Source organism: Sebastes umbrosus, chromosome 3 (assembly GCF_015220745.1).
Source record: "Sebastes umbrosus isolate fSebUmb1 chromosome 3, fSebUmb1.pri, whole genome shotgun sequence".
Taxonomy (NCBI): domain Eukaryota; kingdom Metazoa; phylum Chordata; class Actinopteri; order Perciformes; family Sebastidae; genus Sebastes; species Sebastes umbrosus.
In genome coordinates, this window is record NC_051271.1 from 4,039,759 (window position 1) to 4,066,486 (window position 26,728).

Below are 26,728 nucleotides of genomic sequence, written 5' to 3' on the forward strand. Positions count from 1 at the left end.
TGATAAGAGCATTAAATATTTGAACAGATTGAACTTTTGAACAGATAAAAAAATGTGTGATTAATTTTCCATTAATCACGATTAACTAGGGACAATCATGCGAATTAATCACAATCACAATTCAACTTGTGCAATCATGTTAATAGTCTGTTTATTGTCAATACTGTATATACTGTTCCAATTTTTTTATATTTCCCCTTGTTTATATTGTTCCTATTTTTATATTTCCTTCTATTTAAATTGTTCATATTTTGTTTCACTTTTTTTTTCGCTTTTTTTTTTTAATGTGTTGTATCTTGCTTTTTTTTTTTTTTTTTACTGATGCTTCTTGTTTCTGCACTATCTCCTGTGCTGCTGTACACTGTACATTTCCCCACTGTAGGACTAATAAAGGAATATCTTATCTTATCTTATCTTATCTTATTTAAATATTTTAATCGATTGACAGCCCTAAATTTAAACAATACATTGATGACACTATTTCTGCTCTGGGAAGTTGCAATAGGCATTATTTATACTACAGATAATACAAATAATACTACAGAGCCGGGGGAGCGGGGTAAAAAAAATTCTATTCATGTTCATAAAAGAACATGAAAATAAAACATGTATATGTATCTTCAAGGACCTTCGCCTCACATCCTTACCATAAGAACACTACTTTACGCGCAACAAAATTCAGACGGCGGCTGGCGGTACCACGGTTTTGCACTCAACTATTTTTAGTTGAGTTTTTTTCTCGTAAATTTTTTATTTATTTTTTTGTAAATTTGGTACTTTAATCTAAGAATATCCGTATCCTCCTATGATGATTCCCTATTTTTTTACATACAACGGCCCTAATACGCCGTCGTACTCACCTGTGATGAGGCAGCTTTGAGAGCTTATATCTAGATGTTGCTGGGTGTCTGTCAGTAGAGGCCAGCGCTGAACCCAGGCCCTCCTGCAACCCCAGAGCAGCAGCTTTACAACCATTCTGGCAGGTGGAGCATCCCGGAGTAGACCTAACGCCCGACCCAGAGTCAGCTGCAGCCTCTCAGACACAGGGATGGGGAAACCGAGAGGGGGGCGAGAAGGAGCAGCGTCAGAGTGTGTGAACATGGAGGTTCTGGGGTCCTCTGGGTTTATGTTGATGCTTCCCGTCAGACATAGCTCCCTCCACTTGCTCAGCAGTTCTGTGCGTATATCAGATCCAAAGGGGCCCAAATAAGAGATGGTTGCCGCTAGGATAAGGGCATCTCCTGGTAAGGTTTGGTTATTTAACTCAGCCTCCTGAGGGGAAAATACAGAAAATCATAATCATTTAATTAAAGAAATATGTTAAAAAATAATATCAAAGTACGACATTAAAGCTACTATGAGAAACTTGTGTTGATTTTGATGGTCCCTGTGGACAAAAGCGCGAGTGGTACGTTTGCAAATTCGGTGTTACCTGAGCAGCAGCCCTCCAGTCTCTGTCAAGTGTCTCCAGCTGCTCTACAGCTGCAGCAGCTTCTCTTTCTGAGCTCTCAGCTGTCTGCAGCTCCAGCAGTTCCTCCTCCAGTTCTTTTTGTATCTGTATCTGCAGCTGAAGCTTAAGATCCTCTAGACGATGGTACTCCTCTTCCATTTGCTGCTTGGCCAACTGCAGTTGACCTTGAGCCTCTTTGTCCAGCACCTCCAGTTGCTTCTTGACCGACAGTTGGTGTCGCATGCGGCAGCACCTGTACACAGCCTGGACCCATCGACACAGGGACTCGCAGGCTTTGCTCACCTCGAGCACAGACTCTGGCACGAACTGGGGGCTGTGAACTATCTGGCCGAGCTGCTGCAGTTGTTCATTTGTCAGACTGTAGCGGTCAAAAAATTCTAACTCCTAGAAGAGATAAAGTACATTAGCAGGAAACTGCAGACCATTATAAACTCATTTATTTATAACACCACTGTACTCATCTACTATTAAAAGAGGTATTTATTTATTTATGTTTACCAATATAAATATTTTTTCCACACACCTGGAAAAAGTTGTATTGTCCCAGAAGCTGTTTAGCACTCTCCCAGCCTGGTGGACGGTTAAACAGCAAACAAATGGCGTCCATGACTTTCACCACGCCATCAGGTGGATCTCTGTAGTGGCGTACCTCCTCCAGGTCAGATGGATTAAGAAAATTAAAAATCTTAAGGCCTGCATCGAACAGAGGTTCAATCTGGAAAAAAAAGATTTAAAACATTCAATTAATTTTCTTCTTTTAAGTACATGTTGTATTATTTATATGATTTTGGATGTAGATGTTAATAAATTTGTTTACCTGTAGCTGAGCGTTATTAATCTGACCCTCCAGGTGAGACAGTTTCTTCTCCAATGCTACACATTTCTTCTGGGCTTCCTCAAAGCAGCTCCTCTGATAATCTATCGCTCTGAGGAGCTCTTCCACCCACTGCAGGATGGAGAGGAAGGGAACGTACTATTTATGCAGATATCTAAATTTGTAATTTTCACAAAAGATGCTGTATTATAAGTGGGGCTGAAAGATTTTGAAAAAATATCTAATTGAGATTATTTTGACTGATATTGCAATTGCGATATGTTTTGCGATATTAGAGGGAATGATCATTTTTACATCGTTATTCTCATTTTCATTGAAAAACATATTAAAATGATTATGGCGTGATTTCTTTTGTTGGACATCTCTGCAGCACCATTATATTTCATATTTAATTTAAAATGGTATTTTGACACACATTTTTCCTTTAACAAATACTGCGCCTCCTGCGATTTGAAAATTGCAGTAGGCCATACTGCAATTTTGATCAAAGTGTGATTAATTGTGCAGCCCTAATCATAAGTAAATATTACTGAATATTCAAATAGCAATATTAATTGAAGTACATAGAGTTACTTTAACATAATCGCTTCTTTAAAAATTAGTTGCAAAGAAAAAATGTTGTTTAAAGTGGCAGCAGGCAGTATATTTTTGGCATCATTGGGCAAAAATAATAACCTTTCAGCATATTTTAATTCAAGTGTTCTGAGAGAAAACTCGACTTCTGCACCTCTTCAAGGCTCTGTTTTCAGGCTTTAGAAAATCTAGCCCTTGACGGGGAGACTTTGACCAATCACAGGTCATTTTATTGAGAGAGCGTTCCTATTGGCTGTGCTCCGGTCATGTGACTGGAACTTGGCGTTCCTTCACCAGATTTCACGATGGCGGCGGCGTCACAAACTTTTTTTAATTTTACAGCTAAACCGTGCACTACAAGATGATTCTGAAAACATTTGAGGAGAGAAATAGGCATTAACATAACAGAATATTGATTCACATTTGATCAGCGCTGTCTAGTTTGACCGTTTGGTCGGAGTTCGCGAGTGATTTACAGCCAGCTCTCATAGATGGCAGCTGGACAGCAGATCTCAGATCAACTTCTTTTCCTCTTGTATGTGAAATCTTGCAGATGCCGTTAGGAGCACCGGAGGACACAGAGGGGCATGATTTTTGTCAGGTTACCTGTTTCATGTACTACTGTCACGATATAGCGACCTTTTTATAAAAATAACTTTTTTTAATCATATTTGCTCCAATCTCACCTACTTCAGCTTTAAGAGTTTCTCAGTTTCAAATTAATGAACAATATTCCCTGATGCGCAGGAAGTTCTTCAGCCTCCATAAGCCTATATACAGTATATTGCTGACACGGTTGTTTAAATCATTTTTGACTGTGGTGAAAAATAACCTCTTGTGTTATGGAACTTGTGGCAGTCGATACTGCTGCACACAGAATATTGATCCCAATTGAACTGAATATGCTGAATTGCTCTTCTGTATATTACCTTCTGTGTATCAGCAGCCTTCTCCTTCAGTCTCATCAAGTGATGTTTGCACTGCACAGCTGTGCTGTTCAGGACATCCAAATGAGACAGAACAGTAGCAAGTCTGAAAAAATACAACAGTTATTGTTTTATTTTAAAGAGAGTAAAAGACACAATATGGGGTCAAGAAAATATCATTTAGTGCTGTGCTTTCTACTGCAATCCAACAAAAACAGCTCTGGAAGAAATGCAACCTTTGAGAAGGTTTCTCTGTTTAATTTTGTTGTCCGATATTGTTCAGGATGAAGTTTTAGTGCAGCTCACGGTAGAATAATCATAAATGTATTGGTATATGCAAAGCAGCACGTTAAATACTGGAGACAGGGAGAAAAAGAACAACTACCTGCTGGCTTGGCTCTGCTGTTTTTCGTGCAGGTGGTTGCAGAGGTAACCAAAGTGGGCGATGAACTCCATATAAGTCTGAGGGCTGAAAGGCTGAGCTGTTAGCAGGACAGACGCATACTGACATGCAGACTGATGGATTTCTGCCATAGCCACAGACAGGCTGGCCCCTGAACCTTCTCTCTCTACTAAATAAAAAGAAAGTATGTCTTAGAACAGCCTGGATATAACACTGCCAGTATAAAGTGAGTAGAGGCTAACTTTGGTGGTGTGACTCACTTTTGTGGGGACTGGTTTTGAGGCATTGAGCAGCAACTTCCAATAAAGACTGGTTGGACCACGGCTGGTACACCTCCACACAGCAACTGATGCTCAGGGCCTTGGTCAGTTGTGCCTTGATCACAAAAGGATAACAAGTCATCCATTTAGGTCTACTATTCAAAATTACATTAGAAATGTGACATCATTAATGGCAAAGCTTGCACTTAGTATAGAGAGCCCTTTCCACCCCAAATATCACATCAGAGAAGAGGCCACATAGTCCACATTCAAGTTAGGACTGTCTATACTCAATAGCTGGGTTTCCACCAAGAAGTTCCCAGGACTTTTAGTCCCTTGAACTACTTTTCCAGGAACTAAAAGGTTCCTTCAGCCCACTGTTGTCTGCGTTTCCGTCACGGTCTAATTAGTCCACTGACGTTTGAAAAAGCAACATGACGTGTGACGAAGGCTGCTGGTGGTTGCAGCAGTAAACACACACTGCAGCCTGCAGCTCAGCGTGTCCACCTGTTTACTCTAAAATCACGTTCGAAAATAAAATAACCGTCACTGCGACAACATTTACTACTGCATATATTTACTGATGCTCATTGGATGTAATGAATGAAATGAAACTAAGAGCGTTTGTCTCCACAGTAGATCATCTGTTGAGTGTTTGATGGTTATTAATTTGTGCTTTTGAACATAACTGTCATGAAACAATCAGGAAATAACTTTTTTTCTCTCATTCACAGCGACGCCGCGCTGCGTCCCTCTCTCTCTCTCTCTTCTATTGCTCACCCTCTCAGCTCGCTAGCATGATCTGTCTTTTTTTTAATGAGTCTGGAAGCTGACAGCAGAGCCTAACTTTACTGTTAATGTTACCAAACAAAGACGGTCATCCCTGTAAACTCCACCCTGAAAGTTCCTGTACTTTCAGAAAGTACTACCCGATTAGGACCTTCTTTAGGGTAAAATGTCCCCGAAACTTAAGTTAGACCCTGGTCCCTGCAGTCGAAACGCATTGAGTTCCTCAAAATGTGGTAGTTCCTGGGGTACAAAGAGTCTTGCGCATGTATGAAACATGAAAGGATGTGTTTAAATGTTTTGCCTCGGCAGATTTCTCCACCTTACTGGTCTGAAAAGTACAGTCTGTGTTTTGTTATTGAATACAGGTACTAATATTCAATGACTGGTGTAATAATTTAAAGAAAATACTTATTTACATTCCATCCATGGGGTCCGTTGTTGGCAGGTATCTCACTGCTGTCTGTCATGGTGACGGGAAGCAACAGGAACACATGCACATTTCTGTGGCTTTGGCTCAAGCACCTTTGTTAAAAGAAATGTAGTTTGCAATTATTCACATTTTCTTTTTCACATTTTTACTGGAAGTAGTCAGACAACTTTCTTAGAAGCCCATTCTTGTAAATGAAGTTACATCACCATCATCGGTACTACTACAGTGATGAATGCCTACATCGAAAGCACATTAGCATTACACACACTGTTGAGTGTCAGGAAATACATTAAGGGCGCTTTCACAAGCCAGAGTCTGTTTGGCTAGTCCAAATCAGAGTGAAATTGATACTTTTGGTTCGTTATCTATTTAGTCTGGCTCGGTTTCACAGTGCACAAGTTAGAGTACGGTTACTGCGTTCACAACCTCCCAAACAAACCGCACCAGAGTTCAATTAAAACGGACTAAATGTTGGCTTGTGAAAATGCACTAAATGTAGTCCTAATTTTTTAAATACATAATGTGATGCGGCTAAGTGGAAATGACTGCCAGTTGTCTCTAAACTAGGCTTAAACAATGTGGCAATCTAGCATGAGGATTAATAGATTAATACGGTATTTTCATCTTACTTCTCAAACATCCAACTGTCCATTAGGTATCTTCTTGAGTTCCTCACAGCAGTCACTCTGGAAAGAAGAAGATGTCTCAGCTCCTGATCTGCGCAGAGCCCCGGGTAGGTTCGGTGAGCCATCGCCACCAACAGTTCTTCTCTGACAGATGGGCTGATTCCTTCATGGACCAGTACGATGATATTAACTCCATCCACTCTAGATTGATTCCCAGCTTCTTTCAGGATTTCATGCAACTTATTCTCATTACCAGGATGCACCTCCATCAACTGGTAGCCCGTTACACAGGTGGCTAAACGCACCGTGGTTTTACGGCCTGTTCCTCTGTCTGAGCCAATCAGCACTCCGTGACCTCCAGGTATGAGCAACACCCTGAGGATGTGTAACAGCTGACTCACCCTCTGTCTGTGGACAATTAATCTGGTTGTAACGTCAACTTCCTGTCCTTTGTCTTCCTCTTTTCTGTCCATGAGTGCACACAGCTCCTGCAGCAGTACATCAAGGTCTCGGTCCTGATAAGAACAGCTATTTTTTAAATTGTGTTGCTGATTCATTGAGGCCTCAGAGAGCTCAGGACCAAATACAAGCTTAGCCAGTATGTCCTCCATATGCTGGAGAATCTGGGGTTGCAGAGGGTGAGCTTTTAGGCTTGTGTTCCCAGACAGAAAGGAAGGTTCAGTCAATGTGTGGCCTTTCTCCAGGTCTGACTGGCCAGCTGGTTGTGGCTCTTGAGGCAGATTTAGTGCATCTAGACTCTGACCTATTGGTTTACAGATGCTTGCGACAGCAGGTGGGTCGTCTGCACTGACAGACTGGGTTTCATCAACCAATCTAACTCCATAGTGTGTTGTTGCCGTCTTAGCTATGAGTGACACAAGAGCTTTGCTTTCATCCTCTGAGCACAACCTGTCACCGAATGTACGCATGCACTCATGCATCCAGAGATGTGCTACGTTAAGGACCGATGCAGGCCCTACCAAGTTCTGCGTTGTCCCTGTGTTTGGGATGTTAGGCTGCCACAGGCACATCCCTCTAAACACCTTCTGGAGGTCATGATGGGAGAACATGAAATGGGGCGTCTGCACAGTCGGCTGGAACTGGTCGCGTACTGCATGATAGAGATTTTTAGTTGCAGTGATGATACAACGCGCCATATCCTCGCCATGTTGCTGAAGGGGCACTTCGTTGAGCCAGGTTTTTAGCTGAAGTGAATGCATGGACAATACGACGCCCATAGACAGGCTGGGGAGCACAAAGATGGAGAACAAGCGCGAGAGCCTGGAGGACATCACATTATTGTGGCGATTAGCCAATCCAAAGACGCAGCAGGTAGCCATGTAGCTGATGGTTGCAGCACTCAATAACTTCAAGTTGTAGGCATCAAATGTTAAAATCTGTCCCATTGAAATACTCTGTCGTAGCGTCTCTAGAGCCGTTGACGTCTTCCCAAAGACATCTATCAACAGGAGCAGATATTAACATTATAAAGCTTCACACAATTAGATTAGTTCTACTAAGGTATATTTTCTTACTCACCACAGGGGGCTTCATGCAAATCATCCAGAAAAAGAAGTAGCTTTTTGGAGCCCAGAGCATCCTTACAGCTCTTCTGGCAGCTGATGGTATCCAGTACAGTGCGCAGGTCTCTGGAGCTCAGGAGTGGACTGGCTGGCAGGCTGATGTATGGCTTGTCAAAACTCAGCAAACTTCTGCACAGAGTGGTTTTTCCAGAACCGGGTTCTCCGGCGAGCAACACTGGCTGGTTTGCCTCCAACATAAGGTTCAGGAGAAAGGTATAACTCCCATACTGCATAAATAGATTTAAGACACTTGTTGGTTAAAACGTTTGTGACTACATGTATGTACTTTCACTACACTAGACAGAAAGTTCAGGACAAACCTTGGGACAGATGGGATTTGCCAGCAGTGTGCTCTTGGGGCATGTCCTGCTGTCAAGGTTTAAAAAGTGTTCGAACACACTCTCTTCATCAGGAACCACAATTTTGTATCGGCAAGTAAAGAGCACTTGACGGGCTAGTGAGTCGAACTGTGGCTGGTGGCTAAAGTAAAAGACATAAAACACATGAAGAAAATTGGAGACCGATATTCATTTTGTAAAAAAAAAAATTATTAGAGATGTTTATAGCACTACAGTGGAAACCGCTTTGTGATCACATCTGTCCAGGTCAAATTGATTACTATAAGCAGATGATTATTATAACCATTGTTTTTCTTTTTCTATATTTTTCATGCAGATTACCATCAAATTGACATTTGTATGAATATAAAGTAATGATACAGACAGCTTTGCTATTTATTGAATTTTATTGCCTGTTTCGAAATATAGTACAGCTGTTTCAAATACTTTTCAACTTACTGTATACTGCACTGTGTATAATTCAAATATACTATGATAAAGTACAGTCCTGTAAATAAAATATAGCTTAAAGCTGAAGATCCATAAAATCGGTTTCCACTGTGACATACATACTAAATTACTTGTGTGAATAAATGTGACAACAAAAGGTTCTCTTACCGGGGATGCAAATGTCCACTAAATCCCCAAATATAAGCCACCAGAAAAAGGTTCCTGGCCAGCAGGTCTTGTTTAGTGTGGGGATCTGTGCCCACTGTTCCTGTTCTCTTTAGATATGTATCTGGTGGGAGAATAAGTGATACGGTATTCATAAAAGTAAAGTCACTACCTTAACTAGTATGTATATTTACGAGGTTATATGTTCATGAGTCGTGGTTATACCTGTTTGGGGTATTGCCCCAGCTATTTCCACATCCTTCCCAAAACGCAGTAGGAGGGCACGTAGGATCCGAACAAATGACGTGATCTCTTGCAGTCCATACGTGGTGCTTTGAAGAGCTTCTCCTTCATCATGGACTGCGGAGGTTAAAGCCTTTTGAGTGAGCAAACTAAGAGTGCTGGAGAAAAGATCGTCAGCCAGACGATTCCACATTTTCAAGGTTCCTTGATCCAGTTTGTCTTCAACAGAGAGAGCATCCACTTCACTCTTCCACACAGCCTTCCACAGATCAGTGCCTGTGAAGTACACAAAGCTGCAGCGGGTCACTGCAGAGGGACTTGCATCGCGCAGGTCAGTGACCTCCATAAGTAGCTTCAGGTGTGATTGGGATGGCAGTGTTTCACCTGATGGTAGGTACAGGAATGGGTCATCAGGACTGCACATTGTAGTTAAGTAATCTAACCAGCCGGGCTGCCCCACAGGGCTCCCATCCATCACCAGCCATTTTTGAATCTGATCACTTTTCTTGTTGTCGTTGCAGATTGTAGAGCTTGTTGGTTCCCGTTGTTCTGAATCTCTCAGCACCTTTCCAACAGCTCCGTCTTGCCATCCTCTCTTTTCACAGAAGCAGCCAAATACCTCTTCATGGGACATGGCGTTAAGAAATAAGACAACAGTGTCAACAGAGGTCCAGGTTGTAGCAGAGATTTGTGGAGTATCTCCTTCAATCGTATTCTCATTTTCAAATACATCTTCCTTGGCAGACAGATGATTGAGCGCTCCAGCTAGAGCACAGTAACAGGTTGTCTTTCCACTTCCCGACGGGCCTATAAGTATGACTGCCTGAGACAATTTCATGGTCTGATAGAGAGTAAGAGCTCTGCTAGTTAATTCGGTGTCAGAGTGAAACAATTTCCTTTGTAATTCTTCTGTAACCGCATCTTTAAGTTGAATCTTTTCTTCTTTCTCAATGTATTGCTGGAAAAGAGGGAACTGGCACGCTATAGGGAATGTGTCCTTGAAAATGATGTTGAACTGTGAGGCTTTCTTGTGCTCATAAAGAACAGGTAAGACGACAGAAAGAATCGCTTTGACAATGGCCGTCTCCTCCATTAATCCCTGCATAATTAACAAATGAGAACTGCGCACCCTGGAAGCCTTTTCGATTTCTTTTCTATCCTTTTCAACAACTCTGGCAGTCACATTTTGTGAAGGCACAGGATCAGCTTGGTCTGCAGCCGCTCCTTCAGCCTCATCTGAAATTCTTCGTTGCCTTAGGTTTAGTTGTAAGTGCATTTCAGAGGCGGAGATGATCTTTTCTAAGACAACGAGATGGCAGCTCTGGTCGTCATTGATGAAATCAGGCAGACAGAGGGAATCCTTTGCCAGGCTGATGAGGGACACCAGACGTCCACTTAAAGACGTGGCCTCTAAGAAACCAAGGGAAGCCAGCTTTACTTCTGCAATGATCCTGTAATCTGGATGAGTTAACGCAATGGGTCTGGTAGCACATCGCAGACTCTCTGGAACCTCAAACGTACACCCCTTCGATGAGACGAGAACACAACCATAACTTTTGCTCGCAGAAATGCTTCTCCCTGCAAGTACCATACAACATCCTGAATCAATGTTTTTACAACCTTTGATCCCATCAGCAGTCCTGTCCTCATTCACTCTTTGATTCTTATTCTTCGTTAACTCAGAGAAGGATTGGTGGATGTCTACTAGATGCTGCCCCAGTAATGACAGGACCCCTTGTGTTAGCAAATCCACAGAGTCCAGCAGAAGCCACGCTCCAGTCTGGAGGGCGCCCAACAGCATCCGCTGAACAACACCAGGTCTCATGCTTGGACAACACTGCATATTGACAACCTGTCGCCCCAGCGCTTTTCCTAACTGGACCACAGTCGTTTTCTTTCCAGAGATGCAAGGTCCACTCACGAACCCACATCTGTAGCTTGTCAGAGCCAGGAGAATCCCCAGTATCGCCCGATCTGTGGATGGAGTATGCACCATCTCCCAATCTTCTGGACCAAAATACTCATAATCATATTGGAGTCGATGACCTAAAACATCCACGTAACATGTTGGATCGTCGTCGCCTTTCAGACTTTCAGAGTTTAAATGATACTTCATCAAACTCAGCCATTCAAAAGACGACTCCAGCACACACTGGACCTCCATGAGTCGAGATAGCTGCTGCGCATGCTTCATTGTAAGTTGCACTAAAGCACGCAGACACATCATCGTGTACTTTGAAACCAGAGATTCACTTTTAGCCCCTGTGACTCCATCCCTTATGGAACAGCCAAGTGTTTTCAGTTTTGCAGAGTTGCATGCTTTCATGTTGCTCAACTTCACCGGGCTTGATTCTTGGTTAGTTTGTAGAACGGCCCGGCACCAAACCGCCTCCTCAGCCACCAGCAGACACTGAAGAGGATATTCAGACAGCAGATCCAGCTCAGGTAGCACCATTTTTCTCATTTCAGCCATGTGGAACAGGATGTCTCCAACTTCCTTATCACATGACACATCCTGACTGGATGGTTCAAGCTGCTTTTGCACAACAGCACATTGTTTCATGAGCTGTACCATGGTCAACTTTAATTGTTTCTCAAAGCTACAAAGCCAAACCAAAGCGTTCAGATTTGGCTCCAAAGGAGACAGAAAGGTAATGTGCTCATGGAGGCTGCCAAAAAACCCCAGCACGTTCTCTACACAATCCACTTCGAGCCAACGTATCCCTTTAAAGCATTTGCGCACAAAGGTTTGCATTGTGAAAGGCGTCGGATGAAAGGAGAGTAGTTGTATCACTTCCCTGTCACTCAAGAACCACAGTCTTGGAAACTGGTCACAGAGGGTCTCCAGGAGATCCCCCATTTGGTTGGAAATGGCCTCCATTGTCGACAGACCATCAATGAGAATCTGGTAGAGGCTATTACCATGGAATCTGTCATTTGTCTTCTTGGAATGAACAAAGTTCAACACATGAGGGTCACTTGATATAGAGTTCTTGATTTCCTTAAATGTCTTATCGACTGGTTGGAATCGCTCCAGCTAAGAAAAAAATAGAAAAGAAACATCAACATTTAACTGACATGTAAAGTTAAAGGGATAGTTCAGCTGTTTTGAAGTGGGGTTGTATGAGGTATTCATCCATAGTCTGTGTATTACCTACAGTAGATGGAGTTTGGAGAAACAGCACGGGAGCAAAGCAATGTACCGCTGTGGACAGATTTTAGACACCTAAAAAATCAGTATCAGTTTAAGTGTAAGCTATATCTAGAATATTTTCACCAGTTTATCTTGTCGTGAGGCAGCTATACAGTTATGTTTCCAACGGGCAATGCTCTATGCTCTTGCCAAAGCCACTGGACTCCATTACAAAAAACAGTAGTTTTACCTCTCAGATCACGAGAGTTGCTGGTCTACTGTTGCCTCGATCGGTTAGTTTGTTTGTGTTATTGTTTGACTTTGGTTAGTTCAGATTCACCAAAGTCTCACAATAAAACAAGCTAACCGATTGATGCAGCGATATACCAGCAACTCCCGTGTTCTGCAAGGTAAAATTACAGTTTTTTTCAATGGAGTCTGGTGGCTTTGAAGAGAGCATAGCTACTGTAGAAACATGGCGGTGCAACACGGCAGACTCCGTGAAGAGGACCCGCTCCATATGTAGATATAAACGGCTCATTTTAAGGTAACAAAAACACAACAATTCTTATTATCAGACGATTATAATTTAAAGAAAACATACTTATTAATATTATATTCCATCTCTGCCAATAAATCCCTCTAATTGTTACACATTGTTCCTTTAAACTGAACTTAATCTGATTTTTTAGATGTCTAAAATCTGTTTTGCTGCTGCCCCCGTCCACAGCAGTACATTACTTTGCTCCCGTGCTGGTACTCCTGTCTGTTTCTCCATCTACTGTAGGTAATACACTGACTATGGAGAACAACCTCATACAATCAGACTTCAAAATACCCGAACTATCCTTTTTAAGCAAAGGTCGGAAATTTACCAGTTTCATAGCATTGCAAAAAATTTGATATGTTTGACTTGTGATGACACGGGCACATACCAGATCCACTCTCTGAACACTAAAGGATGTTTCATGGAACATCTTGGTCAGGAAGGCCCACACTTTCTGGTATCTTTCAAATAAACAAAGCAGCTTCCCTGTTAAAATTGAAGGAGAAAGCAAAAAAAAAAAATACAACGTTCATAATGTTTCTGCAAATTTTCTAAATCTCTCTTTCTTTCTTTTTTTTCTGAATATCCACCTTACCGAGATCTTGTAGTGACTTCATCCAATCGTCCATCTGCAGCCTGAACTCAGCACTGTGTGGGGACTTCAACATGGTGGACAGAGCAATCAAATCACTCTCTATCTCGGCAAAGTGTATCTCCAGACCTGAGTGAGAAAGCAAATCAAAGCAACTTGTAAGCAGAATATTTAATTTACACATTTCCCCATAGCGATGGAGCAAAAGTAGTAACTAGGGATGCACAATATATATATAGGACCAGATAAATTATGAGTTGATTGCTTTCATTGACTGCGCAGCATCGACACACTCCGATACAGTAAATGGTGGTATGCACATTTAAAATTGCAAAGTTTGCGATTTGCCAATAAACACAAAGAAGAAGAAGAAGAAGAAGAAGAAGAAGAAGATATTAACTAATGGGATTGAGTAATTTTTTAAAGAAAAAAAGTCTAAATTCTGTGATTGCAGCTTCTTAAATGTGAATAGTTTCTTTCCTCCTCTATGACAGTAAACTGAATATCTTTGAGAGATTTGAGGATGTCATCTTGGGCTTTAGGAAACACCGTTCCACATTTTCTGACATTTTATAGACCAAACAACTAATAGATTAATCGAGAAAATAATCGATAATGAAAATAATCGTTAGCTGCAGCCCTAGATGTCAGTTAGTTTGGTTAGGTCAGAGCTATGGAATATTAAATCACCAATCTTTGCTCACTTAATCTTCAAATTTCTTAGCCTCAGATGTGGATGAACTACATGTCATGAACTGCTTTTTAAAATACAAAAATGTTAAATTTAATTATCGGTTATCTTATTGGTATCGGCTGTGAGAAGCAGGTAATTATCGGTTATCGGTATCTGCTGAAAAAAATCCATATTGTGCATCCCTAGTAGTAACTGCTCACAGTGACTACATCTGTATTATTAATTTGCTAGCTTGTTTTTCAGTCTCACCGATCATGGTGAATCTTGCATCATTACAGGAGTGTTGACTGGCAGTTTGCAGATCTGAAACTGTGCCCTCCGTGGGCTTCTCCGTCTCTGTTAATCCATGTTGTGGCTCACGATGGTGCCAAACAGGCAGAGTGAATTCATCCAGATGGAAGAGTCTGGCTTCCCATCCCTCTCGAAGCTTTTGGAAGGTCTGCTCCATGTCACACTCGGCTTGTGCATCCCTGAATATCTGACCATAAGCAAAATTAATCAACGTGTTAGTGGCATATAAGGATGGTTTATTTGTTTATTGAGCTCGATTTTAACCATAACAGCCCAGTGCGTAACATCTCTCCTGCTCTCACCTTGGTTATTAGTTTCTGGTCGACTTCAAGTGTTTGAGACATCAGTTCACCAACAGTCACCTTCTTCTTTGGGACATTCAAAAGACCCATGCCTGTCAGGTGGAATGATCATTTTAGATGCTGTGGTTGCATGCATGCGTTACAATCAATGTATCGTCATAGAGCTGTTTGTAGGATATCTTACAAAATGTTATTTCTCATTTTTCGTGCGTTTTCCTACGTATGCCCAGCAACATGAGCGATCAATGTGCCGGCGCAAACCCGGTAAAAAGTGGGTGGCTTTGGAATGTAGCGCAATATGATGCTACAGAGGACTGTGGCTCCACACACACCTCCCGTGTCGCTAAAGTTACAGATTGATTGATGGACGGATGTCATGATATTATTGGTTGAAATTGGTTGGTACTATAGCTCATGTGAACACACATCAAATTTAGTTTTACAGGAAGAAAAGTTGATTGGATTTTGATATAAAAAATACAAAGCAATTGATGTTTTGCAATTGTTTTTGCATATATTGTTAAATAGGTGCAAATTATGACCGGGTATGTGATCTAAAAAGGGTTAAAAAGTCATTTTTGACTTTAAGTGCATAAATTAGGTAACAAAAGTAAGGTAAAATATGTCAACGTTTACTTTTGGTTTCACACGGGACATGAACAGCGGTCTCCTGGGTGAACGTCCTGAGTTTGTTTGACCCGTCCATCAACCCCGATCTACTCACTACGCGGACTTTGTCGCTCTTTATACTACGCCACATTGACTTCCTCAGAAGCAGGCCTGCACGTGCTGGCTCATGATTACGTGGGTTATATACACATTACAGTGCGTTACGTTTATATATGTATATGTGTGAACAATACATGAGAACAGTCTCGTTACAATATGGGCAAAGTGTCTGACCTTGGAAAATGTCCTTCCAGTGTCTCTGTTTGAGTGTGGGGCTCTGCAGCTTGGCCATAACTACAACCTGATGGCTTAAGCTTTCCAGGATTCCCAAAGCCTCCTGCAGCACTGCATCGTGGGTAGGTAAGACACTTGTTAGAGATAGAGCTTGCTCCCTCCACTTGGCAATCCTCCCCTGAGCTTGTGACACCACAACCTGACAGAAATACATAACAGAAGATTTGTTGGTTAAACTCACATGGACAATGGTGATAGCTTAGGAGTTATCTTTATCACCACAAAACTAAATGTTCTTAATTGTATAACTCAGAATGGTTTATAAGAAGCAGTGCTTGCTTAAAAGACAATCAATTACAGAGAGAGTATATTCAAGTTCAAGTAACTTTAAAAAAAAATAGTTATACATTTGTCATCACTATAAATGCATCCGTGCCAAACATATTCTACCATCCTGTCAATAAGAGAGAGGTTAATTTGACATGTTACCTCACTGAAAAGCAGCTGTTTCCATTCTTCCATCCATGTTGTGTACACGGCTATCAGCTCCCACAACTCTTTACGGGCTTTGACCTTCTGAACATCTGAAGTCAAACTGGTCAAATCCATTGTTTGTTCTAATGGGAGGCAATGAAATATAACAGGCTCGTAAGATTAGGATTTTTGTAAATGCATAACATGACAAAAACATCAAGTACAAGAACATTTTCAAGTCTAAAAATCATTTTTATCCATCATTTATACTAGCTCACCGTGTAGGTTTTGACTGTCCCTACTAAGTTGTTCCAGCTTTGCATTGAGGTTGTGCACATGCAGACACATGGGGATCAGTTTGGAGGCCATCTCTTTTGCATTCTGGGTTGGGTCAAGGAAGGGTCCGGATGTAGCTCTAGAGACCGTATTTTTAAGGTCGCAGGCTAAAAATGAGAATATTGTGTCCAATGCGTTAACCATTGAAGGAAAATGGTGGCACACAACGCTTTCTGCTTGCTTCAAGAGGGGAATAAAGCGATCCCGCGTGTCCAGCATCTAAATGTAGAACACACACAGAAGCACACACATTTCCAAAATTATGCATGAAACTGAGTTGTATAGCTATTATGTGGTTATTAATGGAATCATTTTCACTTTTATGCCTGCAGACCTTTTTTTCCAAAGCCACCTCCTGTTCAGTCATCTTCCTATAGTTCATGCAGAGAGTCTCCTGGAGGGAGTGAATGTACTCCAGATGTTTCTGCATGTCGGCCAACATTTTCACAGACTCCCTCATCTGAAAGGATGAGACAGATTCAGCATTTTTATCAATTTTAGATGTTTATCATACTGCAGCTAACAAACTATGTTAAATCAGTGATGTACAGTAAAATGTATCTCCTGGCACTAACGCTACATGTCCAACAGGTGCGGCGAGGACGCTCGGGGACTTCTCCACTCAACTGGCCGTTCAAGTGGTGACGTACCTCACGTACTCACACATGACACTCGAACACCGATGTGCGAGCAGTGAGCCAATGCCAATTTGCCTCTAATCTGGGGCTTTTGTCAGGGAGCTCTAAAAACTGTTGGGGAGCAAAAAATCAGGGCTAAAGTAGAGTAGTGTTAACTAGGCATCATCTGTCTCACACACCACCGGTGTGTAGTACCGCCGCGGTCGCCGACAGGAAGCATAAATGCCGATCTCCCGATCACATATTTTACTGAATATCAGTTGATAAAGATCGGCAGCCGATGAATCGGGGCATCCCCACTGGAAGACTTACTCATGCCAGCTACACAGTTTTGCACTAATGTTCCTTCAAATAGCAGCATTCAAGACCTTAATGCACTTTGGTCATTCTTGGATAATGGGATCTAAATTCAGAGCACTCTGACAAGACAGAGCCCTCAGGATGAATAATTAAATTAAAGTGACTAAAAGAGGATCTGATCTTCCGTCTCCCAACCTTGTAAGCTGGGAGAACTAGGGTATTGTCTTTTAATGAGATATTTTTCTCACCCTTAGGACTGTTTCATCTCTTTTGCATTACTGATAATCAATTTTTTTTTTGTAACTTTATATGTTTTATTTTTTGAGGCTTTTATTTCTCATGCAAGCTTGTATAGAGTTTCTTTACCACAAGAGCGTATTTTGAGATGTCATGTAGGTCTTGGGGGTCTGTATCGAGTTCAGCAGTAGCCTTCTCCATGTCTGATATGAGGCTTTCGGAGTGTAGCTTTATCTGCTCAACTAGCTGCTCTAGCACTTCCTCCTCAATGGACTTCAGCTGTTGACCTTGAAAAACAAACACACAGAGTATCAGAGCATTCAGCATGAAGATGAGAATGTAATCTCTCAACCCATTAACTGAAAAATGACAGGACAGTCATTTCTTTGAGGAAACATTGTTCAATTACTCCTTCCTGGCTTGGGGTAATGTTGATTTGAAATACGAATAATTACTTCAGAGAAGACATACCTAGACTTTCCTTTATGCAGGTGCACTGGATGATGAACAGCCGGTTGGAGGTGGAGATTGATGAGGGAACTGTGTGGATTCTTTCGGTCCAGAAGCGTACCTTCTTTATGTGCTCCTCATACAGTAAAGCAGGCTGACCCTTCATCGATTCCAAAGAGGTTTGACTCCATTGGCTAACGATCACATGGACATCCACCAACCATGAGTAGCTCTCACACAGCTGCTGGGTTTCTAGTTCAGCTTCCTGTCCAGAGAACAGTGAGAATTACTATCAACATGTGTTTTCACATCCTTTAACGATTATTAAAGCTAGTTTTTGATGTGAAAGTGTCTTGCCTGCATGATGTTGGCCTGCTCTTTCTCAACTTGTGTTGTAACATCATTGATGCTGATGTGCCACTCCAGCTGTCTCTTTTGGAGGGGATGGTAGCAGCCGTGCACCCTGCTGCCCTGCACCATTAGAAAGCTCTGATTAGGCAGCAGCTGCCAGCCAGCTGACGCGTCTCTGAGCGATCGCGAGCAGCAAACCCTCCTGCAACCAGTCAGTCCATCACCGCTCTTATTCTCCTCTGAGATTTAAAGCACATGGACACTCAGAATAATCTACTTTCAAATGTTTATAAGACAAATGTATGCATGCAGCAACAGGGATGACAACTTTGGGCACATTTTCACATGAATACCGCAGGTTTGGGTCAACAGACGCAAGGGAAATCAGAAGAGGGAAATTTAAAGACCAGCAACAACTTCAATGCAAATAGACGTACCTGTAATAGTATGATGCTCAATACTCCTGAGGTCAGAGGTTAAATCCTGAGTACCATCAGAGGTGAAGACACTGTTGCTGGTCTCCAGGAATAATCCACACGTGTCACACATCTACCAGAGAAGAAAAGTGTAACAAGGCTGGTGATACATTGATGAGCAAAACACTGTTGAAAATGACAACAACACTGCTTGAGTGAACAGATGTATTAATCCTGCATGATTGTTGTATTTAATTGATGTTCTTATTGATGCTGTAAAGCAAATTTAATATAATTTATCACAAGCATATCCAAGGCTTTACATCTATGCAAAGGCACGACGGCGTATTAGGGCCATTGTAGGTAAAAAAAAAATAATAATTACGGAGCCAGCCGAGGCGGGTAATATTCAGATAAAACAACTTGGATATTCTCTGAGATTAAAGTGGCAAATTTACAAGGAAAAAACTCACAAATTTATTAGATTATAAATTCATAAATTTACGAGAAAAAACAAATCGGAGTAAAACCGTGGTACTGCCAACCATCGTCTGAATTTCCTTGCTCCTACAGTAGTGTTATTAAGGTAAGGATGGCCTCTGAGCGAGGCGAAGGTCCTGAAAGATACATAAACACGTTTTCTTTCATGTTCTTGAACATAAGTAAATAATAATATTGTAGACGAAAACCTTCAATCTTTGACTACACAAAGGAGTGTGTCTTTTATTTCTGCACAGCTAACACTAAAAAGCAGTCGTTGAGAAGACGTTACTCCGAAGACACTGCGTTTCCATGGTTACACATTGATGTTTTAAACTGTCCCTGCGTGAAGTGAAAACAACACAGAGAAGGCTCATAACATAACTGCTTGTGTTGAACCAGATTATGGTGAATTATGTTCGTCTGGAGCAGCCTGCTTAGCCTGTTGCACCCCCCCCCCCCCGACCCCCTCCCACCCCTCCTCCCACCTATCCAGTGCCCACAACTAAAAACTATACTTTATTGTAGGTGTCGCTGTATTTGCAGCTGTGTAAATATGTAAATTACCTGGATTACAGAGTCGCCAGCAGTCAGGAGAGCTTCACTCACAGCTTCTTGGAACACATGTATTGGAGGGTCCACAGTCAGCTGACTATCGGCACTGAAACACAGCTCAGTGTGGAAGAGACAGCACTGCTGAGAGAGCTTCCTCTAAATAACAAAAATAGCATTCATTTCATTAAATGTTAATTCAATTCATTGTCAATTTATCTGATGCTTCCTCCATTATTTCATCGTAATAAAAAGTTTTGTATCCATCTCTCTCCTAGTTATAGCTCAAGAGGAGGTTGTGCTCTGAAAATACTGTGTGACAAGGTTATTATGGTTTAATCAGCGTTTTTTTTCTTCTTTCACCTTCACAACATTGTCAAGAAAAGAAATGACATCTCGTCTGATGACCGTGACGAGACTCTGAACAGTCATTTGATTGACGAGAGCAGCAAAGTTGCCCAATTTCTCCAAGATGCTTTCAGAGCGTGCCAACTCCCTCTTCAGCTCCTGCTGGTGAGCCAGGAGGAGGCGAGTAGGGCATTTATTTGGCTTTTTAGCGTATTCCATGTGCAGCTGCAGCTCCTGCTGAGCCTTGTAGCTCTTCTCTCTCACCTGGGGATAAAAGAACATCACTGCAATAACAAATACAAGTTCTACAGGGATGATATCTTAATAAAAAAAATATGCTTCCTAGAAAACTGACCACAAGCCCATCTGTTCCAGAAATGGACAGGCTTCTTTCTCAAAGGACACTGTCTGTCTAATGCTTTAGATTGTTATTATTTTGTTTTACGTACCACATTTAAGATGACAGCGCGATACTGTGATAACTTCTTCAATATCTGCACACACTCTTGATTCATGGTTATCAGTACATTCTTGAATTCCAGCAGTGTGAAGGTTTTAGACTCCTCCTGGGGCAGTCGATGTATCCCTTTCAGTTCGTCAATTATCCTGTAAGAGATACAGTATCACCGTTGTGACTTTATTTTAATGAAACTGATATTTATTTAATAAGGGTAGTAGGGCTGTCAATGTTAATGCGATAACATGTTGAGAAAATGAATTTTTTTTATGGCTGTTGACAGTATTTTCTGATTTTTAGAGTTTTAAAAAGAGATATCCTAAATTCCCTCTGTAAAAACCTTTGACTCTAATATGTCAAGTCAACAAAATAAATTTGAACCTGACTTTATCCAATGTTCACATTTCTGTAAAATTCTGCAAATTAGCACAATTTTAATAAGATCATTTGCAATTTGCTCATTTGCAATTGTCAGTAATCAACTGGGGAAGTTCCATGGTGATCTATTATCTATAGTATCTATTAGTTAATTTTTTTCTACCCTATTCACCTGTCGTGTCTCCCCTTAACTAATACTGAATGATTTGCACGACGATGTGACTCACCTGGTGAACAGAAACAGAGCATTTCTGAACTGAGGTACAGCGATAAGCAGCATTTCTTGCAGATCCTTACACTTGCGCTGAAAGAAGTTCTTGGGTCCATTTTTATGCCACCTGGCACAACAAGAAACACCAATCAGAGAGAGCATGAAGATTAAACTAAACAACAGAACAGCTTATATGTGCTTACCTGGTGAAAGCTTTCCGCAGTCTGAAGTCTCTGAAAAATGGGATTTCCTGCAAAGCTTTCCACGTCATAGACTCTCTGTGCCACTCTGCCAGACTGACTACTCCACCATAGCCTCTTTCTGTCACATGTAGTACGGCATCAGAGGAGAAGACGTAGTGCTCAGAACCTGCTTTGCTGGACTCGACCACTCGCAGGTCATAGGGTCTAAAAACAAGCATAACTGTACATTCAGAGTTTAATTTCCCAGCAGAGTGAAGTTACTACATGAGAGCATCTATGGGAGTCTGAAATTAAACGGTGGGAGATAACATTTAACAGTGTACCTGTAAGAGTCTCCATCCACTTCTTTCAGGTAATAAAGCTTCAATTCTACCAGGCCCCCTTTATTGGCAAAGATATGAACTACCTCGGTGCCGGTGAGAGGAACTTCATTTGGTTTGGTCGCTTTCCAATTTTTCAACGTCGTTATCTTTTTATCCTCACAGGTGGTGACTTTTATCGATTCAGCTTTCTCTGTAAGACTGAAACAATAAAAACTGAGTGGAAACAACAGAGCAATAATTCAGGAAAAAAATAGTTTGGGGAGTAAATGTTGACAGCTAAATATGACAGCTCTTTATATCTCATTGAGTTCCTAAAATAATACTGAGATACAACTATATGTTCCAGTGTGTCAAAGGCAAGACACAACTAGCACTATTATCATCATTACATATTTCATCATGCTTATTTTTTCCTAGTGTGAAGTAGTGTGATAAATGTGTCAAAAATTAGCAAAACATTGAAACAGCTGAATGAGGAATGACACTCTTAAAACCTTTAAAGGGACTTTATGTAAGTTTTTACACATATGCACGTTTTAGTTTTTTTATTGCCAATGTGTGAACAGCCTGACTTTCTGGATTTCCTCTATCGGCCTGTGGACTTTTAATGGGAAGAACCTGGGCCCGTTTCTAGGAAAATACAACAAATTATGACGTCATGCGCGCTCGCAAGGGCCTTTACTCTCTTCAGCTCCACTTCAGGGCTAACAGTGTGCAACCACGGCTAACGTTCAATTAGAAATTGAGTTTGTAAACGCCAACAAACGACCACAACTCCACCACAACTCAGACTCCAACACATACTCCATGGGAGCACAGAAAAAACAAAGTTATATCTAGTGAAGCCCATCTTGCAAAACAGGAATGTGACCGATGTCGGGGAGGAAACTAGTGTTGTAGGAGTGTGTTGAAGTTGCAGTTTGTGCAGAAATAAATGCTGCAGCTCCTCCAGACCAACAGAGGTTTCCCTTGTCTTGTTTCCCTTCTGCTGAGTGGAATGACGGGGGTTAACTTCGGAGCGAGTAACGTTATCGGCCCAGGAGACCAAAACTACGGTGTCTCCCATGTGCCTTTTGACCACGGTCAGGAGGCTGAAATACTAGGATCAATATCGGCCGGGCCTTCGATTAATGGAGGGACCTTTGTTTGGTCAGCTAACATTACAGCCAAGCATGTGAAATAAGTAGGGGATAATGTACAGCGAAATTTTAATTTCACAACAATGACCTGCTAGCTGTACATTATACCGCTTACTACACGGTTACTTACTATTACTTACTAAGAAATCAATAATTTGACATGATGCCTGTCAATCAGGTTCAGTCTTGTGTGTGTCGCCTGACCGATGCTCGCTCGTGTCTACATAGTGCGAGTGCGAGCAACAGGACACTGACTGTCGTTGACTTATCGCCCACATAGGTGTCACTGTTAACAAAAAATGTCTGATTCTTACATTGAGTCTCTTTAAAATTGCATCAGAACAGATGGGTGCATTAAAATTTAAATGAAATATCTGTAATTATTCCATGTACCTCAGTGCTCCGATAGGGAGGTCGGTCCCTAATGCCGAGGCCATCAGTCGAGGTCCTTCTGTCCATTTTGTGTCACCTATGGCTGTCCCAGGTCCTACTTGTGCTATGAGACGAGAGAGGTCCACCACTGATAAAGGTCTGTCAGAGGGGATGTTTCCGAGGACGGGGGTCCGACTGAACAGAATCCTGGATGAGTGAAAAGGCCTCGAGCATAGAGGTGGTAAAGTCACCTCAGGAGAGCGGGTCTTCTTCCTAACCTTTGATCCAGGCCCAGTATTGTCTTTATTGCAGGTCTGAGAAGCTCCATCATGAGATCTTTTCTCTGAAGTGGCAGCGAACATGCTGCTGATCTTACGAATACCATCAGCAGGTTTAGGTACCACAGACTTTGTCTTCAAGACTCAATATACATTAGGACTTTACTATGGAAGAAAAAAACAAAAAGGTAACGTTAACTTGTAGCACGAACTATCACCATATCATGCTGAACCTAGCTACTATCCTGCATTGTTAACTAGCCACATACCAGAAACAAGATCCTTTTTCTACATGGAGATGTGCAGGGTCTGAAATTAAGATTTTTCCTCACCTGCCTCTGCAGCAGGTCACTGAACATTTCTACTGGCCACTCAATGTTTTTGTCTGCCACTTCTGAAATCTATGAGGAACACATTGGTACAAGATAGTAGAAATATGGAGTATATCATGTAACCTTATTCCCTGACTATTTTTAATTTAGGAATTGCTTTTGAAACTGCTAATTTAATGCACATCTCCAGGGAATGAAATTAGCACCTGCCACCTGTATGTTGGCTGTGGCAGGTAAAAAATGCAGGTTACCTGCCACTATGTCAGATTAGTTTACCTTATATTAAGAAATATTATTCTAAAAAGGCAATTCCTAAATTAAAAAATAGTCAGGGAATTAGTTTGCATGATTTCTACTATCTTGTACCACTGACTCTTTGTTTACAACTCTAAAATGTATTTCAGATTTCAGAAATGCCAGATAAAAAGTGACCTGTCAGTGACCTGCAGCAGAGGTAGGTGAGGAAAATTGTTAATTTCAGACCCTGATTCGAACTATGTTAAACTGCATCGACCCCAGGGTTGGAAATTAGTGCATATAGTGCAGAAGAGACTGTTAAAAGTGAATATAGTGCAGAATAGACTGTTAAAAATTAATATAGTGCAGAAGAGACTGTTAAAAGTGAATATAGTGCAGAAGAGACTGTTAAAAAGTGAATATAGTGCAGAAGAGACTATTAAATAAGTGAATATAGTGCAGAAGAGACTGTTAAAAAGTGAATATAGTGCAGAAGAGACTATTAAATAAGTGAATATAGTGCAGAAGAGACTGTTAAAAAGTGAATATAGTGCAGAAGAGACTGTTAAAAAGTGAATATATTGCAGAAGAGACTATTAAATAAGTGAATATAGTGCAGAAGAGACTGTTAAAAAGTGAATATAGTGCAGGAGAAACTGTTAAAAAGTGAGTATAGTGCAGAAGAGACTGTTAAAAAGTGAGTATATTGCAGAAGAGACTGTTAAAAAGTGAATATAGTGCAGAAGAGACTATTAAATAAGTGAATATAGTGCAGAAGAGACTGTTAAAAAGTGAATATAGTGCAGAAGAGACTGTTAAAAAGTGAATATATTGCAGAAGAGACTATTAAATAAGTGAATATAGTGCAGAAGAGACTGTTAAAAAGTGAATATAGTGCAGAAGAGACTGTTAAAAAGTGAATATATTGCAGAAGAGACTATTAAATAAGTGAATATAGTGCAGAAGAGACTGTTAAAAAGTGAATATAGTGCAGGAGAAACTGTTAAAAAGTGAGTATAGTGCAGAAGAGACTGTTAAAAAGTGAGTATATTGCAGAAGAGACTGTTAAAAAGTGAATATAGTGCAGAAGAGACTATTAAATAAGTGAATATAGTGCAGAAGAGACTGTTAAAAAGTGAATATAGTGCAGAAGAGACTGTTAAAAAGTGAATATATTGCAGAAGAGACTATTAAATAAGTGAATATAGTGCAGAAGAGACTGTTAAAAAGTGAATATAGTGCAGGAGAAACTGTTAAAAAGTGAATATAGTGCAGAAGAGACTGTTAAAAAGTGAATATAGTGCAGGAGAAACTGTTAAAAAGTGAGTATAGTGCAGAAGAGACTGTTAAAAAGTGAGTATATTGCAGAAGAGACTGTTAAAAAGTGAATATAGTGCAGGAGAAACTGTTAAAAAGTGAATATAGTGCAGAAGAGACTGTTAAAAAGTGAATATAGTGCAGAAGAGACTGTTAAAAAGTGAATATAGTGCAGAAGAGACTATTAAATAAGTGAATATAGTGCAGAAGAGACTGTTAAAAAGTGAATATAGTGCAGAAGAGACTATTAAATAAGTGAATATAGTGCAGAAGAGACTGTTAAAAAGTGAATATAGTGCAGAAGAGACTGTTAAAAAGTGAATATATTGCAGAAGAGATTATTAAATAAGTGAATATAGTGCAGAAGAGACTGTTAAAAAGTGAATATAGTGCAGGAGAAACTGTTAAAAAGTGAGTATAGTGCAGAAGAGACTGTTAAAAAGTGAGTATATTGCAGAAGAGACTGTTAAAAAGTGAATATAGTGCAGAAGAGACTATTAAATAAGTGAATATAGTGCAGAAGAGACTGTTAAAAATTGAATATAGTGCAGAAGAGACTGTTAAAAAGTGAATATATTGCAGAAGAGACTATTAAATAAGTGAATATAGTGCAGAAGAGACTGTTAAAAAGTGAATATAGTGCAGAAGAGACTGTTAAAAAGTGAATATATTGCAGAAGAGACTATTAAATAAGTGAATATAGTGCAGAAGAGACTGTTAAAAAGTGAATATAGTGCAGGAGAAACTGTTAAAAAGTGAGTATAGTGCAGAAGAGACTGTTAAAAAGTGAGTATATTGCAGAAGAGACTGTTAAAAAGTGAATATAGTGCAGAAGAGACTATTAAATAAGTGAATATAGTGCAGAAGAGACTGTTAAAAAGTGAATATAGTGCAGAAGAGACTGTTAAAAAGTGAATATATTGCAGAAGAGACTATTAAATAAGTGAATATAGTGCAGAAGAGACTGTTAAAAAGTGAATATAGTGCAGGAGAAACTGTTAAAAAGTGAATATAGTGCAGAAGAGACTGTTAAAAAGTGAATATAGTGCAGGAGAAACTGTTAAAAAGTGAGTATAGTGCAGAAGAGACTGTTAAAAAGTGAATATAGTGCAGGAGAAACTGTTAAAAAGTGAATATAGTGCAGAAGAGACTGTTAAAAAGTGAATATAGTGCAGAAGAGACTGTTAAAAAGTGAATGTAGTGCAGAAGAGACTGTTAAAAGTGAATATATTGCAGAAGAGACTGTTAAAAAGTGAATATAGTGCAGAAGAGACTGTTAAAAAGTGAATGTAGTGCAGAAGAGACTGTTAAAAGTGAATATATTGCAGAAGAGACTGTTAAAAAG

General features: G+C 40.6%; 2 protein-coding genes across 5 annotated transcripts in view; both read right to left on the reverse strand.

The window, feature by feature from the left end:
• Positions 1-26,728, reverse strand: part of LOC119484708 (extracellular serine/threonine protein kinase FAM20C-like) — a 49,014-nt gene that overhangs the window by 12,175 nt on the left and 10,111 nt on the right. The window lies entirely within an intron of this gene.
• LOC119484666 (dynein heavy chain domain-containing protein 1) overlaps positions 1-26,728 on the reverse strand; it is a 36,855-nt gene that overhangs the window by 9,415 nt on the left and 712 nt on the right. For 3 of the 4 annotated variants that reach the window (XM_037763644.1, XM_037763645.1, XM_037763647.1), the window contains exons 2-33: positions 23,241-23,662; positions 21,709-21,906; positions 21,386-21,589; positions 21,199-21,309; positions 20,586-20,742; positions 20,152-20,400; positions 19,804-19,947; positions 18,778-18,889; positions 18,347-18,579; positions 18,011-18,254; positions 17,669-17,826; positions 16,699-16,824; positions 16,307-16,583; positions 16,044-16,171; positions 15,555-15,753; positions 14,652-14,743; positions 14,308-14,536; positions 13,368-13,493; positions 13,161-13,258; positions 9,075-12,129; positions 8,853-8,973; positions 8,217-8,376; positions 7,853-8,123; positions 6,317-7,772; positions 5,674-5,779; positions 4,469-4,583; positions 4,191-4,377; positions 3,809-3,911; positions 2,289-2,417; positions 1,995-2,186; positions 1,433-1,855; positions 861-1,272 (exon numbers count right to left, since the gene is read on the reverse strand). In XM_037763644.1, coding sequence (XP_037619572.1) covers positions 861-1,272; positions 1,433-1,855; positions 1,995-2,186; positions 2,289-2,417; positions 3,809-3,911; positions 4,191-4,377; positions 4,469-4,583; positions 5,674-5,779; positions 6,317-7,772; positions 7,853-8,123; positions 8,217-8,376; positions 8,853-8,973; positions 9,075-12,129; positions 13,161-13,258; positions 13,368-13,493; positions 14,308-14,536; positions 14,652-14,743; positions 15,555-15,753; positions 16,044-16,171; positions 16,307-16,583; positions 16,699-16,824; positions 17,669-17,826; positions 18,011-18,254; positions 18,347-18,579; positions 18,778-18,889; positions 19,804-19,947; positions 20,152-20,400; positions 20,586-20,742; positions 21,199-21,309; positions 21,386-21,589; positions 21,709-21,906; positions 23,241-23,581 — 10,156 coding nt within the window. In that variant the 5' untranslated portion in view covers positions 23,582-23,662. Of the gene's footprint in view, positions 1-860; positions 1,273-1,432; positions 1,856-1,994; positions 2,187-2,288; positions 2,418-3,808; positions 3,912-4,190; positions 4,378-4,468; positions 4,584-5,673; positions 5,780-6,316; positions 7,773-7,852; positions 8,124-8,216; positions 8,377-8,852; positions 8,974-9,074; positions 12,130-13,160; positions 13,259-13,367; positions 13,494-14,307; positions 14,537-14,651; positions 14,744-15,554; positions 15,754-16,043; positions 16,172-16,306; positions 16,584-16,698; positions 16,825-17,668; positions 17,827-18,010; positions 18,255-18,346; positions 18,580-18,777; positions 18,890-19,803; positions 19,948-20,151; positions 20,401-20,585; positions 20,743-21,198; positions 21,310-21,385; positions 21,590-21,708; positions 21,907-23,240; positions 23,663-23,766; positions 23,892-26,728 lie in introns of those variants that run through there. The other variant, XM_037763646.1, reaches the window with a different exon arrangement.